The sequence below is a fragment of the Sceloporus occidentalis genome, unplaced genomic scaffold, assembly GCF_023333645.1.
Source record: "Sceloporus occidentalis isolate IW3139 unplaced genomic scaffold, rSceOcc1.0.p SCAF_2, whole genome shotgun sequence".
In the NCBI taxonomy this organism is placed as follows: Eukaryota; Metazoa; Chordata; class Lepidosauria; order Squamata; family Phrynosomatidae; genus Sceloporus; species Sceloporus occidentalis.
The window spans coordinates 111000461-111014725 of NW_028316982.1; the positions used below are offsets into that span (position 1 = coordinate 111000461).

The window sequence follows — 14265 nt, forward strand, 5'->3', positions numbered from 1 at the left end:
TGCAATGGTCTCCAATCCGGCCACCAGCAGGAGCAGCTTTTTGAGACTCTTTTTTGTGCTGGCTCTTCTAGGTTTGAGTGCTCTTGGCATGCTGCCTACGCAGCTTCTGGCTGCTTTCGAGGTGTGTGTCATCTGCATGTCCTGTTCCCAAAGTGGCTGGAAGCCGCTTTTTCCTGCCCATATGTTTTGGGCCACAGTCTTTGTGACAGAAACAGCTGTTTTGCAACCAAAAGGGCCACAAGCTCTCATAACATGGAGAGCAAACATGATGGTCAACAAAAGGGCTTACTTTCAGAGAGAGAAGCTTCAAGGGAACCCTATGGAGCAGCTCAAATGGTGGTTTAGTTAGCTGCTTCAGAACCAACGGAGGTTCCATGATGGAAAATGGTGACTGATGGGAGAAGAAATGTTAGTTGCCTCATTGAAGAAGCTCCTTATATGAGTGGAACCTCAAGGGAATTTGGCAAGAGGGAAGACAGACTAGCTGCCCACCTCTTTAACCTATTAGGTCTGAGACCTAGGTCAAGCCCTTTCTGTAGGCCAGGAGGTGTGAAACAGAAAGAAGTATTATTACAATTTAGGCAAGAGGAGCCAAAGGCACAAGACAGATAAGCACTAAGACAAAAAAAACAGGAGTAAAGGAAAAGAAGTTCTCTGGGCACAGGCAGGAAGAACTGGTCTGTAAGATGGCTGGGCAGGGAGGATCCAACTCAGTTTTCTTATTACCTACTGTTAGACTTCATGACTTCTTTCTGCCTGTCTCTGGGCAGCAATGAGAAAAACCTCAGTTGTGTGGATTTCTCCTCTTAGCAACCCAGAAAACACACCCTACTGAATTTGATGGGACTTTTAAAAAAAGGATGTTAGCTTTAAAAAAAGTGAAGTGATTCAATAATTTGTAGATAGCAAGTCAGCAGTGCACGATTCAAAAATGGTTAACTAGAAAACGACACAGCCATAGCTTTATATGCATTCCTTTCACCACACAAATAAGAGAACTGGAGAAGCATGCTCCAGCTCTATCAGTGGAGAAGGTCTGAAAAGTAACTGTATTGTAACTGCATGTGGCTGAATGTGATTACAGAGCTCCGACTGATAAGGCATGACTATCAACTGTGTAGAACTCTGTAGTCATGTTTGCTTGCATGTGGTTACAGCTCCTTTCCAGGCCTTTGCGGGAGAAAAGAGCATGCCAAGAGTGAAGGGCAGGGCTGGAGCATATGTCCTTGTCTCTCTTTATTTGTGAAGATAAATTAACATTAGGATAAGGACAAACATTTTTCTTACCACTCTTGCTAAGTCTTAAAAAAAACTCACTTGCTAACATCTTTTCACTTTTTGAGTCATCTTTTCAGAATCTTATTAATGCCTTTTCTCTTTCTACTCCTGAGGACATACATCTCTGTGCATCTCCAAATGTATAATACATATGCATTCAATCCTGTGTTTGCCCATCTTTACAATTTATTCAATTTATGCCCTGTCAAGCCCCCACAATGGGACTCAATGCAATTCATGAAAAAATACAAATAAATGTTAAATAAATTAAAACAAAAATTGTAAAAATAATTAAAAGTATTTTTAAAAGCAGCACCTCTCTGATTAAAACCCTCTTTTATGGAAGGTCAGCATAAATACCCTAATATACTGTACAATACCTAACTAATACAGTGTTTGCCAGCTGCTAGAAAAGCAAGTTGGGCAAGGGTCTATATCCACCTCACTATTCTGACTCATGAAGAGAAGCAGGCCAGTTCCATCAGGCCTAGCCAGAGAAAGAGGAAGGTCCTCCCCCCAGTCCATCTGCCATGGTCCAGACCTCAGAGGAATAGAAGATCTGCTGGGCTTGACCCCTTCCCCACTGCCATTCCCTTCTCCTTTTTGTGTTTTAGATTGTAAGCCTGAAGGCAGGGAACTGTCTAAGTAGCAATTTGTAAGCTACCTGGAGAGTCTTTTTGGCTGAAGAGCAGGATATAAATACTTCAAATAAATAAATTCTGGAGCATTCAGCATATTAACACAAAATATGATCTGCAATAGTATTGTTAAATCCACCAGGGGGCTAGAATCATTGTACACATTTAAATCAAGGGCATATAAAATCCATAGTTTTGTATTCTCAAGCTAGTACTAGTACAGGAAATGTAGAAGTCAGAATAAGGTGGCATTTATATTCACTGTCTACCAGTTCTGCAAATTTATATCTAGATAAGTGGGCAGTCTTATTATCCAGTAAATCTGTTAATGATCTGCAGGTAAAAACAATAGGCATCAATGAACAAATGTAATTCCAAATCTTTGAAGAATTCACATATGGATTCTTCCAGGGTGACACAAAATGTCAAAAGAACTAGTTTCATTTATTTAGGAATATTTTTTGTTGGTTTTACTTCTAAAAATTTTAAAGTACATATATGTGATGCCAAAGAAAGGAAGCCTCAAGAAACAATATTTGATACCGTATTTTCCGGCATATAAGACGACTTTTTGACCCTCTAAAATTGGGTCAAAAGTCAGGGGTCGTCTTATACGCCGGGTGAATCCCGGCAACAAGAGAGCCCCACAGCCTGGCACGCTTACCTGCCCTGTTCTGCACTGCCGCCCTCCTACTACTGGCTGCCGGTTTATGGGGCCTCCAGAAGCCTTTGGAAGCCAGCACACATGTGAGCAAGGCAAGCTGCTAGCTTCTGAGGCCTCCGGAAGCTGCTTGAGGGTTGTGGAAGCTGGTATGCGTGCGCGAGGACAGCTGCCGGCTTCTGAAGCATTCGGAGGCCCCTTGCAGCCTGCGTGCGGCTGCCGGCTTCTGAGGCCTCCAGAGGCCCCCTGCAACCTGCATGCGCACACTGCTAGCTGCAGGCTTCACAGGAAGAGGGGTAGTCTTATACGGTGAGTATATCCTAAACTCTATATTTTTACTATAAAAAGTTGGGGGTCGTCTTATACGCCCGGTCGTCTTATACGTTGGAAAATACGGTAATAATTTCCATTTCACCAAGTATGGTATTCCCTCCATTGTACATTTGTCCTTACCACACATAATCCTAAAGATAGTGGCAAAAACAGTTTGGTCCAAGAAAAACTGAGATTATATAATTTTGAAATAAAAGCAAACCTGGTGATGTTGTGAGTCATCCAGTGTTTTGAACACCATAGCTACCATTCCATGTGCTCTCAAATGCATCCGGAAGCTGGGCATGGCGCACTTTGTCGCCAGACTGATAACACTGAAGCAAACAAAGAAAATTTTTGATAAATCATAGCCTGTATTGCAAACAGAAACATGTAACACTAAATGGAGACACTAAGCTGGCTGTACCCCCCCTCCCCATACTGCTTACTCGTATCTTTGGAGTTTGGCACATTTACTAAACATCTTTCGACCTGACACTTGCGATTCTCAGCTAAGTCCTATATTTCCTGCTGTTTCCATTTTTTAAGGCTTATTTCTGACGCCATCCCTCCCTATTTCTTAACGCTAACTTATTTTCTAGTTAATTGAAAAGAGAGAAGGCTTAACGCCTGACCAGTTGGCAAGACAGAAAACTCAAAGCTGAAGAGAGAGGGGTTGGAAGCAACAGTAGTAATGGTTTCGAATTTTGAGGATCCTGCCTGTCAAGGTTGTGGACTGTTCCTTCAGTCTCACGGAGAAGGATCCACACAGCATTGGTCAACTTTGTCTCTGATCAAACTACAGTGGGCCCTTGGTATCCGCTGGGGTTTGATTCTAGGACTGCCTGCGGATACTAAAAACTGTGGATACTCATCCCATTAAATAGAAGCATAGTAAAATGGTGTCTCTTATATATAATGATAAAATCAAGATTTTTTTTTTGGAATTTATGTGTATTTTAAATATTTTCAAGCCGTGAATGGTTCAATCTGTGGATAAAGAATCCATGGGTATGGAGGGACAACTATATTTTCAAGAGTTTAAAAATGTTTGCCAGGCAAACGCAGATAAGAAAATCTGTTATCCTTACATCCTTCTCAAGGAAAATCTGAGAATAGGACAAATTTTGGTGATGGAAAAAACAGAAGTTATAAGCCTGGCAGAGGCAAAGATATTCCCCACTCCCAGCATAATAAAGCAAGAAACCTGTAATATACAAAACAGTAACCAAGACACAAGTCATTCCTCTGTGTACATATTCTATGCTTAGTATGTCTATGTACTGATGAGATGCTGGTGGTGAACACTGGCCCTATATCCTTGCTGTCATGGAGCTTTTAAGGCACAACTCTGCTGAACAAGAGTGTTATCCTGGGCAAATACAGCACACTAATTAGGGTGCTGAACCTGGATCAAGTCATCACTGAAGCCACCAATGAGTGTAAAATATACTGAGCAACTGTGGGACACACATTCTAAGAGGATTGTTGTGAGAATAAAGTATGGAGGGCAGCCATGGATACTACCCTGGGCTAATTGGAGGGAAAGTAGAACATAGAAATTTAAATAATACATCTGATTTTTCCCACCCTGTTACTAATAACTTAAAGCTTGTGTTTTTCACAGGACTGTGTACTGTATAGTAAACCTATCCTAGCTACTTTTGGGATTGAATTCTCAATAAGAGCCCTGCTACTTTAAGAGCCTAGCTCTGCATCTCGTTCATCTTGCATTTCAACATGAATAAGCTGCAAGCTCTTCTCAGCTCACAAGGTCTTGTTACTGCAAGTATGATCAACACATCTGGGCTACAGGGCATATTGGGTGGAGGTAAGAAGAGGCATAACAAGTTCTACAGGTTCAAGAAGCAACAAGCAAGAGTAATCAACTAAATGTAGGGTTGGGGGTGGTTTATGACAGGATCAAAGAAACTGCCCAAAATGAAAATGTTCCAAATTAAGACAACCAGCTACTTCAAGTAACATCTTTTCCCCTTCTCTCTGCCTTACTTCAACTGTCTACTGCATTAAATGTGTATTACCATAAACACTTGACCGTAAGTACAGTGGGCCCTCCTTATACACGGATTTGCCATCCCCGGCTTTGAGCAACCGTGGATGGCAAGCCCGTATTGTCCCCAATGATGGTGCGCATACAGACAAAAGTCCCCCCCCTCCTTCCATTCCTCCCTCCATCCATCCTTCCTTCCCCTGTCCCTTCATCCCTCCTTATCGCCTTACCTGCTTTCTCTGAGCCTTTTGCCCCAACTTGGCTGTGGGGGCAGAGTCTGCCACCCAGTCAGCCAGGGATGGGGCTAAAGCTTCATCTCAGAGCCCTGTCCCCAGGCCTAGTACCCAGGACAGAGCCTCAGAAACCCATTGGCCAGAGGGAGCCAGGGTCGGGGCTTGACTTTCGGAGCCCAGAGGTTCTGTCCTGGATGCTAGGCCTAGGGACAGAGCTCCAAGACTCAAGGCCCGGCCCCGGTCCCAGCCCCAACTAACTAGGTGGCAGACTCCACCCCCACAGCCAAGTTGGGGCAGAAGCCCCAGAGAAAGCAGGTAAGGCGATAAGGAGGGAAGGAGCAAGGAACATCTGTCCCAATGTCCCCAATGGTGGTATAGCCACATGGCCCCGCCACCATTAAGGACAATGGGACTCGAGCATCTGTGGATTTTAGTACTGGGGGAGGGGGGGTCCGGAACGGATCCCCTGTGGATACTGAGGGCCCACTGTAGGCCTTATGTGTAAGTTGAGGGAAGGTTTTAGGGCCAAAATTATGGATTTTGATATGACCCATGGATAATTCAAGGGTAAATTTAGGGGCATGGAATAAAGGATCTAAAGCATGAAGCCAAGTAAAACAATGCCAAAGAGCTTACAAAATTCCAGCAGGCATAACTGTTTGTGCTAACTTTAAAGGCTGCATAGATGAGATAACAGAGAGGAGTCGGTGCTTCCAGGACAGATTACACTCTTGCCTTTCACCAGGGGATAGTTGCTTAATTTTTTTTTAAATAAGTCTTAAAGTACAGTAGTTACACTGACCTATGAATAAGTTGAGTCAGGCTTTTTGGTTTAATTTTTTTACTAAAATTTCTAGAGTTTCTATACATGTGCATACACAGTATATGTTTCAATGCATTTTGTATGGCTTTACATGTACTGGTGTGTATCTATGTTGTAGGTCAAATTATCATCAAAGTGTTTCTGTAGTTCCAGCAATAGTGACTGGTGACAGCAATGGTTTTATAAGAGATTCTGTTCATGTTGCTTGTTCTTTTCCATTATTACTATGTTTTCAACAGTTCCTGTAGGAGAATCTAAAGCTTGGCACAGCCATAGCCATCTTGGGTGGGACAAAGAGTTTCTCTGCACATTTACAGGAGTTCACTCCAAATGAAGCCTGTTCCCTCTAAACTGCCACTCTCTATGTCTTCACCTCAAACTACACTACAAAACAATGACTGAAAGACTTCAGGGTAGAAGCATAAATTTCCTTAGTCTATAATTACTAGAACCAATCTACCTGGTACTGATCATTCTAACAAAGAATTATCTGTACTCTTCTACAGCATCTTTTCAAAATGCCTTAAGTACAAACTAATTTAAATTTCAATCTGCCTTGAGTAGCTGCAGTGGAGAAAGAACCCTATCAGTGTCATTAGCTACCTCATCCTCTGCTTGCTTGGACTGTTTCATCCTTTCAAGTAATCAAGATGATCAGTTACATACATGTGAACTGTCTTAGGATGCATGTTGGGACTCTCACAGAATTTTCTTTGCACACCACACAGAATACAGCCCCTGTTCTATGTCTAGTGCCAAGCAAATACTCTGTGCTTCCTCCAGTCAGGAGATGGTAAAGAAATCAGGAGAGAGGGATTCTCATTTCTAGCAATCTTGCTTAGCGGCAACTGGATGAACTGCATGATCCAACGCTGTAACCCAGCCAGGTTAGAGAACCCAGAGACCAACTCATTGATTCTCCTTCTGTTTCCTCTTTTCTGGCTGCCTTTCTTATCCTCAAGGAATCCACTCCCATGTTCCTCAAATTCCCCTTCCTCCAGTTTTTTCTTATCTCCCCTACTGTACTCTGAGGCCCAGTGAAGCAGGCAAAGCTAGGATACTGACAGATGCAAAATCACCAGTGATGCTGTGGTCCCTCCTGACCCAACTGTATTTTCAATCAGCTATTTATGCTAGAGGATGACACACAAAGTGGTGGTAAAGCTCCCACTTGCATGGGTTCCATTAATTATATGCAGCCTGGTCTCACAATCATCACGCTAGGGTGGTCTGTAAAAGATCAGACTTCTAGAAACAATTACCAAAGCTTATTTCAGCCAAGGGAGTATGCAGTTTTAGTGAAGCAGGTTCTTATAGGAATTGTATGTAAGCACAGTGACAGCATTAGAGATATCCCAGTCATGGACAGTATTCAACCTCAAGGAAACCGAGCTATCGCAAAGTGTTTATTTGCACAGCTTTAAGCTTCACCATTTAAGTTTTCTTTTAATCCAAACTTATTTGGATATCCCACCTTTTCCCCAGTTCTGGAATTGAAGGATCCTTACAAAAATTGACAGATATAGCTACAAATAAAAGGTCACATCACTGAAAAGATAAAAAGCTTAAAATATAATTAATCAACAGAATTAAAAGCCATGTAACAGTTGTTTAAAAGCATAGTCATTAAAAAGCAACAAGTATAGACAATGCAGCACAATATTATGCAGCACATAAACAGTCAGCTCAGCAAAGCTTCAATTTGTTTGTCCCTATCCAACAAAACACTGAAACAGCTTTCTTTGAGTTTGATGGAACAGAGTAATAAAATTGGGCGCCGAGTAATAATAAAGTTGGATGTTATCCAATACAAATGGGGCCAGATCCCAGATCTACGGACAACCAAACCCAGCATTTTCTTGAAAATGTCTAAATAGCATGGTGGACAAAACCAAACCCTTAAAAGTCCCCTCAGCGCAAGAAGTCAACTAGCAGTCCTCCAGCAACACATTCTTGGATTGCCATTCTAGAAAGGAATGGACATCAATTTTGTATCTGTGGTTGCTTCTCAACAAGCAATTTAGAAGGATACTATGTTTGATTATGGCACTGAAAGCTGCTGAGAGGTCCAGAAGAATAAGCAGACACATATTTCCCTTGTCCAGTACCTGGCACAGATCATCGACCAAGGGAATCCAATCTGTCTTTGTTCCACAGCAAGGCCTTAACTCACACTAAAATGGGTCTAGGTTACTTGCCTCACCCAGCAATTTCTGGAGCTGAGCCATCACACTCCCAGAAGTGTGATGAAGTAACTGACAGCTATTCAAAATGGTGGATCCAGAGATAGCTTTTTGAACAATGGTTGTATAACTGCTTCCTTAAGGCACGATGGAATTCTATATTAATGCAAAGAGGCACTGACTATTCTTTCCATCAATTCTACCAGTCAAACTTTGGCTAATTCAATAAGCTAGGAACGACAAGGGTCCAGCAAAAAACATGGTGGTTCTCACCTCTCCCAAGAATGCTGACTATGAAGATTTTCACACGACATCATTATATTGTTTATCATCCCAAAGTGTAGTGGAATTGTCATAACAGATAGGTGATTCCAAAAGATTTTCATATGAGGCTGTTAGTGTTCTTAAAACGTTGATATATCAGAATTCAGCAATTCAACTGTTTTGAAATCGTTTTGTAATCATTTACTGCTGCCCTCTAGCCTGCATTCTACTGGGCTTCCCGTTTTCCACTAATATCGTTCTACCACTATCTCAGCCATTCAGGGGTTAGTTTGGCTCTATTCTGCAAGAGAGGATGCTCCGAGGTAATCACGTCCACTGCCCCAGACATTTCTCCACTCCAGAGATTAACCAGGACATTGACATAATAACCTGCTGAGGCAACATGAAACTCTCCCAAGAACCATAGGAAAGATATTTGTATCCATTAGCTTCCTGTGATAGTCTATCTTAATCAGTGTCCCACACCTGTGGACGTTCTAAGTTGTAGCAAATTTAACATCACCTGGTAGTGATCTGGCCATGGCAACAAATATATAGTCCCTTCATTCCCAGATCACCATTAACCAAGCTAGCAAAGTCAAAGGAGATCCAGTGTGTCCAATTGCCTGAGTACAATCAAATACCCCTTGGGATAGATCCATGGATGTCATATAAGCCACTCCCAAGTGGAAACTCTCAGCGTATGAAATCCCCCAGCATAAGCCAAGAGGGATTCCAACACAAACTCTGGAAAAACCCTGCCTAGTTCAGGAAGAGGAACTGTTAAGTAGCAGGGTGAGTTGTACATCAACAGAACCTTTAATCTACCCTAGCCATCCACTTTCAAATACATACCGTCAAACCGAGTCAACTATGGGATAGGGAACCTGATAAGGAAGATGCAATCACATCCACACCTCCAGATCTCACCTGCTGCTGCTGCACAGAAAATCCTGGTGGGCAAAGCTGAGTCAGACTAACCTTCCCCACTTTGTTCCCCAAAAATAAAGTTTTTGTAATACAAATTTGGTTGTTATTCAAGTCCTAGATGGTAGTTATTTTTACCATTTACCGATCTGGCATTCACTATTAACAATTCTGCTTCTGAATCAGTATGCTCCAAACTATTTCACTTTTTTTAAAAAAACAAGAACCCTGATCTCATTAATAACAGACTGTTTCATAAGTAAGCTATATTCAGATTATGGTCACAGTGGTGGTGGTGAAGTATCTTGTGAAAGTGTGAGACCTGCCCAAAAGCAGCAGCCTCTCTCCAGGAATACACTACCCATCAGAATGTATGCTGCTTCATGTGTCTACGGAGACCTGCTGCCAACATAGCAATTAAGATGACGAATTATTACTTTTACAAGTAGTCTGTGCAGTGTTGGGACACTTTGATCTACCTCAAAATTCCAAATATGAACCAATACTAGTCAGCTGTTGTGACATTTTTATTGCTCTTAAGATTTTAATAATTTTAATGTTTTGCTGTTTTTATTTTAAAATATTGTTAAGCCACTTTGAGCCCTCTTTAAAGAAGAAAGGTGGGGTAAAAATCCATAAACAAGACACCTCTATCAAAGCAATATGGAGAAATCAAATTTACAAAAACCAGTCATGTTACTTTCCCAACAATATATGAACAACACAGCACTTGCCACCATTTAAGTATCAGCAAAATAAGGCATAGACTGGCTGAGTATACTCAAAGAACAGCTCGTGGATCAGTCAGCCCTCCATGTCCATGGATTCTTTATCCATGGATGCAATCAGCCACAGCTTGAAAATATATATATATATATATATATATATATATATATATATATATAAAAAAGCAAACCTTAATTTTGCCATTTTACAGAATAATCACCATTTTACTATGCCACTGTATATAACGGGACTTGAGCATCCACAGATTTTGGTATCCACAGGAGGCCCTAGAACCAAAATGGAGTGGATACCAAGGGTCCACTGTACATTATTTTTTTTAAAAAATACATATTAAAAAATCTTTACCACCAGTAAGGGAAGTTAATTATTCATCACATATTTGGCTGAACACTAGGCATTACTTCATTGCTCTTTTTTTAACTATTGGAAGTGTTGCTATACCACCTGTTGAAAATGCATAATTTCAGGGTGAACAAACAGCCCTGTTTTATTAGTAAGTATATGTCAATCTATACAGAATGATTTCTTTAAGACATAAATTGGAAATGTTTTTATAGTAACATCAGCAATAGTTTTGTCCGACTACAGTTCCAACTGAAGCTGGATAAATTTAGAAAGTAAATTGCTTTAGAAAATAAATTGCTAAATGTTAATTTGTAAATGGACTATCTCCACATCTGACATATGAATAGATGCATGTCTGGCCTCACTTCCCCAATGGCACCATGTCTTACCACTCTGTATGGACAGAATATATGTAAGCAGACAAATATGTGTTTTGGTCAGAGTAAGTATTATACCGTAACTGAAATAGTTTACCTAAGGCAACGGGTGTTTAGGGGCTGATTGCTCTTCAGTCCACTTAACAAGTATTCAATGTCATCTGTGAACTCTTGATTCTCTCCAAATTCTACTACATCATTGAAGTGCTTCACATGTTGAACAACAGTGTATAACTGAAAGTAAAGCATACAAACATGTGATTCGTTTTTATATCTGACAATTGATAGGTAATTTTTTTTCTGAAAGCATAAAAAATCAATTGGCCAGCTCAGATTGGCAAGTTCTTCGTTACAGACAGGGAGCTTATTCCGGTTTTTTACTAATTCTTTACTTTGTAATTTAGCTTATTTTGAAGAACACCTATCATCAAGCATATTGGGGAAAGTTTCAGACATCCCACTTACTTCTTTGTCTTCTTTCCTACATTTCAAGGCAGTTACTATCTCCTGATAGGGTTGAGTGGGTAAGGTCACAGTTTTGATCACTTTTGGAGGTGGTGCAGGAGCTTTAAACACTCCATCATCTTTATGAATTGCCTCCTTAGAAGATAGTCTTACCTATTAATAAAAAGGATTACAATGAGTAAGTGTTTAAACATGAAAAAGATAACAGAAATTATGTATACTGTTGTATTCACATACTGAGATTTACAAAGATATAGCTACAAATCCTCAAAGGCACAAATGAACTGTCTGAAGGAAAATTATTAAATTTCAAGTTTGTGAGGATTTTACTTTTAGTTTACAGATGAAATGAAAGTACAGCAACATTCTCCCAGTTTATCTTAAGACTCCAGGCTAACGGAACCACATTTAAACATTTGAAAAACAAACAGATGCATAAACAAAATACATTTAAAAACATCTGCAGCTGCTAGCTACTGTCTCCTTTTATTTCCCAGAAATCCTTATTCATGCCAAGATAGTCAAAGAATCAAGCCATTCAAAACATTCTTACTCTAACAGAGCTGTTTTGTATTTTCAATCTTGGCTGCAGGATGGAAACATTTTCCACTTACAGTTCTCACCTCTATCAGGCCACTGTATGAACAGATGCAGATTTTAGGGGATGTCTTTCACAGGATATTTGACCAGTAACATTTTTGATGTAACACACTGTGTAGCTTAATTACTTTCTTTACATTTAGCATATTTCACTACTGTATCAAACTCCATTATAGCTGGTATTTTTCACTTCCTTTTCACTTCCCAGCAGATTTCCCTTAAATGATCAACATGCCATATCACCATTCATTTAAGTCTGTGACATGTCCTGTTCTAGAAAATGTGTACAGCCATCCTGTTTAAAGAGGCTCCAATTGCAAAACCTCTATAGTTTGCAGGATTTCTAAAAGAATGTATTGTTTTCTGAAGAAGCCACAAGCAAATGTATGCAGACCTACTAATTTGCTGATCTCAGATTCAAAACGTAAGGATAAGACAGGCAAAAAGTTGTTAAGGAAAGAGCCCTGAATGAATATTTTAAAGTACTTATTAAAAAGTAGGTCAGTAATTCTGGATTTATTCAAATTTCTGCTGTAAATAAGACTTTAATAATACAGAAATGGACACCTGATGTTTGGTATTGTACCAAGATTTATTATACTAGGGTTATTTTCAAATAGATTCAGCACCTCAGCAAAAGAAGAAGCAAGCAAAGCTTGAATGATTAACACACACAACTGTTTTGTTGCATGCATCTGTTCTAGGATCCTACAATCAGTATGTTGCCATTTATCCTTTACCTTGAACTTTTGGGTAAATTTTATATAATATGGTTATATAACATAATATAATATAGACCAGACTCCCTCTGAGGGATCAATTGAGGTATACAAAGGCTTTCCCTTCAGAATGGCCCATTAGTGTGTGAACCATTACATAGCAGTACCATGGACTGAGAAGAAAGCCTTGATGGGCTAATGTATAATGTTTATAGCAAGTAGCAATAGAAATAGCAAGTATGTTTCTATACCACTCATCAATACACTTAAGCACTCCCTAAGTGGTTTACAATGTGTAAGCTAATTGCCCCCAACAAGCTGGGTATTCATTTTAGTGACCTACGGAAGGCTGCAAGGCTGCATGGACCCTGGAGCCCTGGCTGGGATCAAACTCACAAACTTGTGTCTGTGAATGGCTGCAATATTGCCATTTAACCACTGTGCCACCAGGGCTCCTTATGGACCAAGAATGTTGCTTGAATGCATTATGCAAGTGAGGAAGCTAGCTACCAGAGAAGAACACATTTAAACAAATCAAAATTCTTATGGAAGATTTAAGATTAATAGAGAGAACTGTATTAACTGTGTTTCACCTAGCTTGTAGGCTAAGATATATAAACATACCATCATGTATGCATGGTTTCCACTGCATATCTAGGTACAGAACAGTAGGAAACAAACAACCTATGTACACAGGTCAAATAACGACATTCACTTTGCAATACAGAAAAGTTGAATTTTCTTCCTTGTCAAATACAGGATGGCTGTTATACTAAATACGTATATGTCATAATCAAAGTCTTATTGACTAATTTTATTTTGTTTTATTTTATTTAGAATAATATCCAGCTATACTAGCCCTAAGTTTAGATTTTTCTAGATTTCTTCTCCACCTGAAGAATGATCTTCAATTGATTTTTAGAAACTTTAGGGAAAAGGATGTGAAGACACTGTACTCACTGGGACACTTGGATTTTTCAACACTTGTGGTGCTGGAAGAGTCTCAGATTCTGGCTGATTCCAATGCCTAGCATTGTATACAGCCTTTGTTGGTGACTGTAAAACAGAACAGTTATATATGATTACTTAGACTATAAGCAGTTCATTCTTTGTTAATAAACTGTTTTCAAAGCAACTGACTTTTCTCAATTTCTTTATCTCAATTTCTTTATTTTTTTCTGTTCATCAAAACTTTTAATTTGAACAACAGTAAAGTCATTTTCTTCCTATATTCAAAATACAAGACAAAAGATATGATGAAAGTGCATTAAAAACATGGTACAACTTTAAATTGTGAAGTAGCCATCTCTAAAAAGCCAAACAAAGTAGGAGGAACTTCTTACAAGAACATCAAATGTAGCATGAATTTTCTCCCCTGTCATTCCCCAGGTCTCCAGACTGAACCTTTAAATACTTGAAATGATTTAAAATTCTATGTGATATCTACTGTCAAATAAACTTAAGTCACCCAAAACCCAAGAGTCCTTCCATGTCTATATATAAGCACTGCCAGGCAACTAAACATGAAAGCTCTCCAAACATGCTATGCTTTCTCTACAGAAACCCTAGAATACATAATAGCAAAAATGGGAATGGAAGCATCACAGTTCACTGACAGAACTATAATGCAATGGCATGACTCTAATAGATACTTTGGATACTGGAAGTGCCATAATCGTATC

General features: G+C 39.7%; 1 protein-coding gene across 5 annotated transcripts in view; it reads right to left on the reverse strand.

Moving 5' to 3' along the window:
• The window catches only part of WAPL (WAPL cohesin release factor), a 68240-nt gene that overhangs the window by 23973 nt on the left and 30002 nt on the right, over positions 1-14265 (reverse strand). For all 5 annotated transcript variants that reach the window (XR_016280106.1, XR_016280105.1, XM_089510592.1 and 2 more), the window contains 4 exons: positions 13544-13639; positions 11265-11417; positions 10897-11033; positions 3113-3224 (listed from right to left, as the gene is read on the reverse strand). Coding sequence is in view for 3 of the 5 variants with exons in the window: in XM_089510592.1 (XP_089366718.1) it covers positions 3113-3224; positions 10897-11033; positions 11265-11417; positions 13544-13639 (498 nt within the window). In the remaining 2 variants the exon portion in view is untranslated. The remainder of the gene's footprint in view (positions 1-3112; positions 3225-10896; positions 11034-11264; positions 11418-13543; positions 13640-14265) is intronic.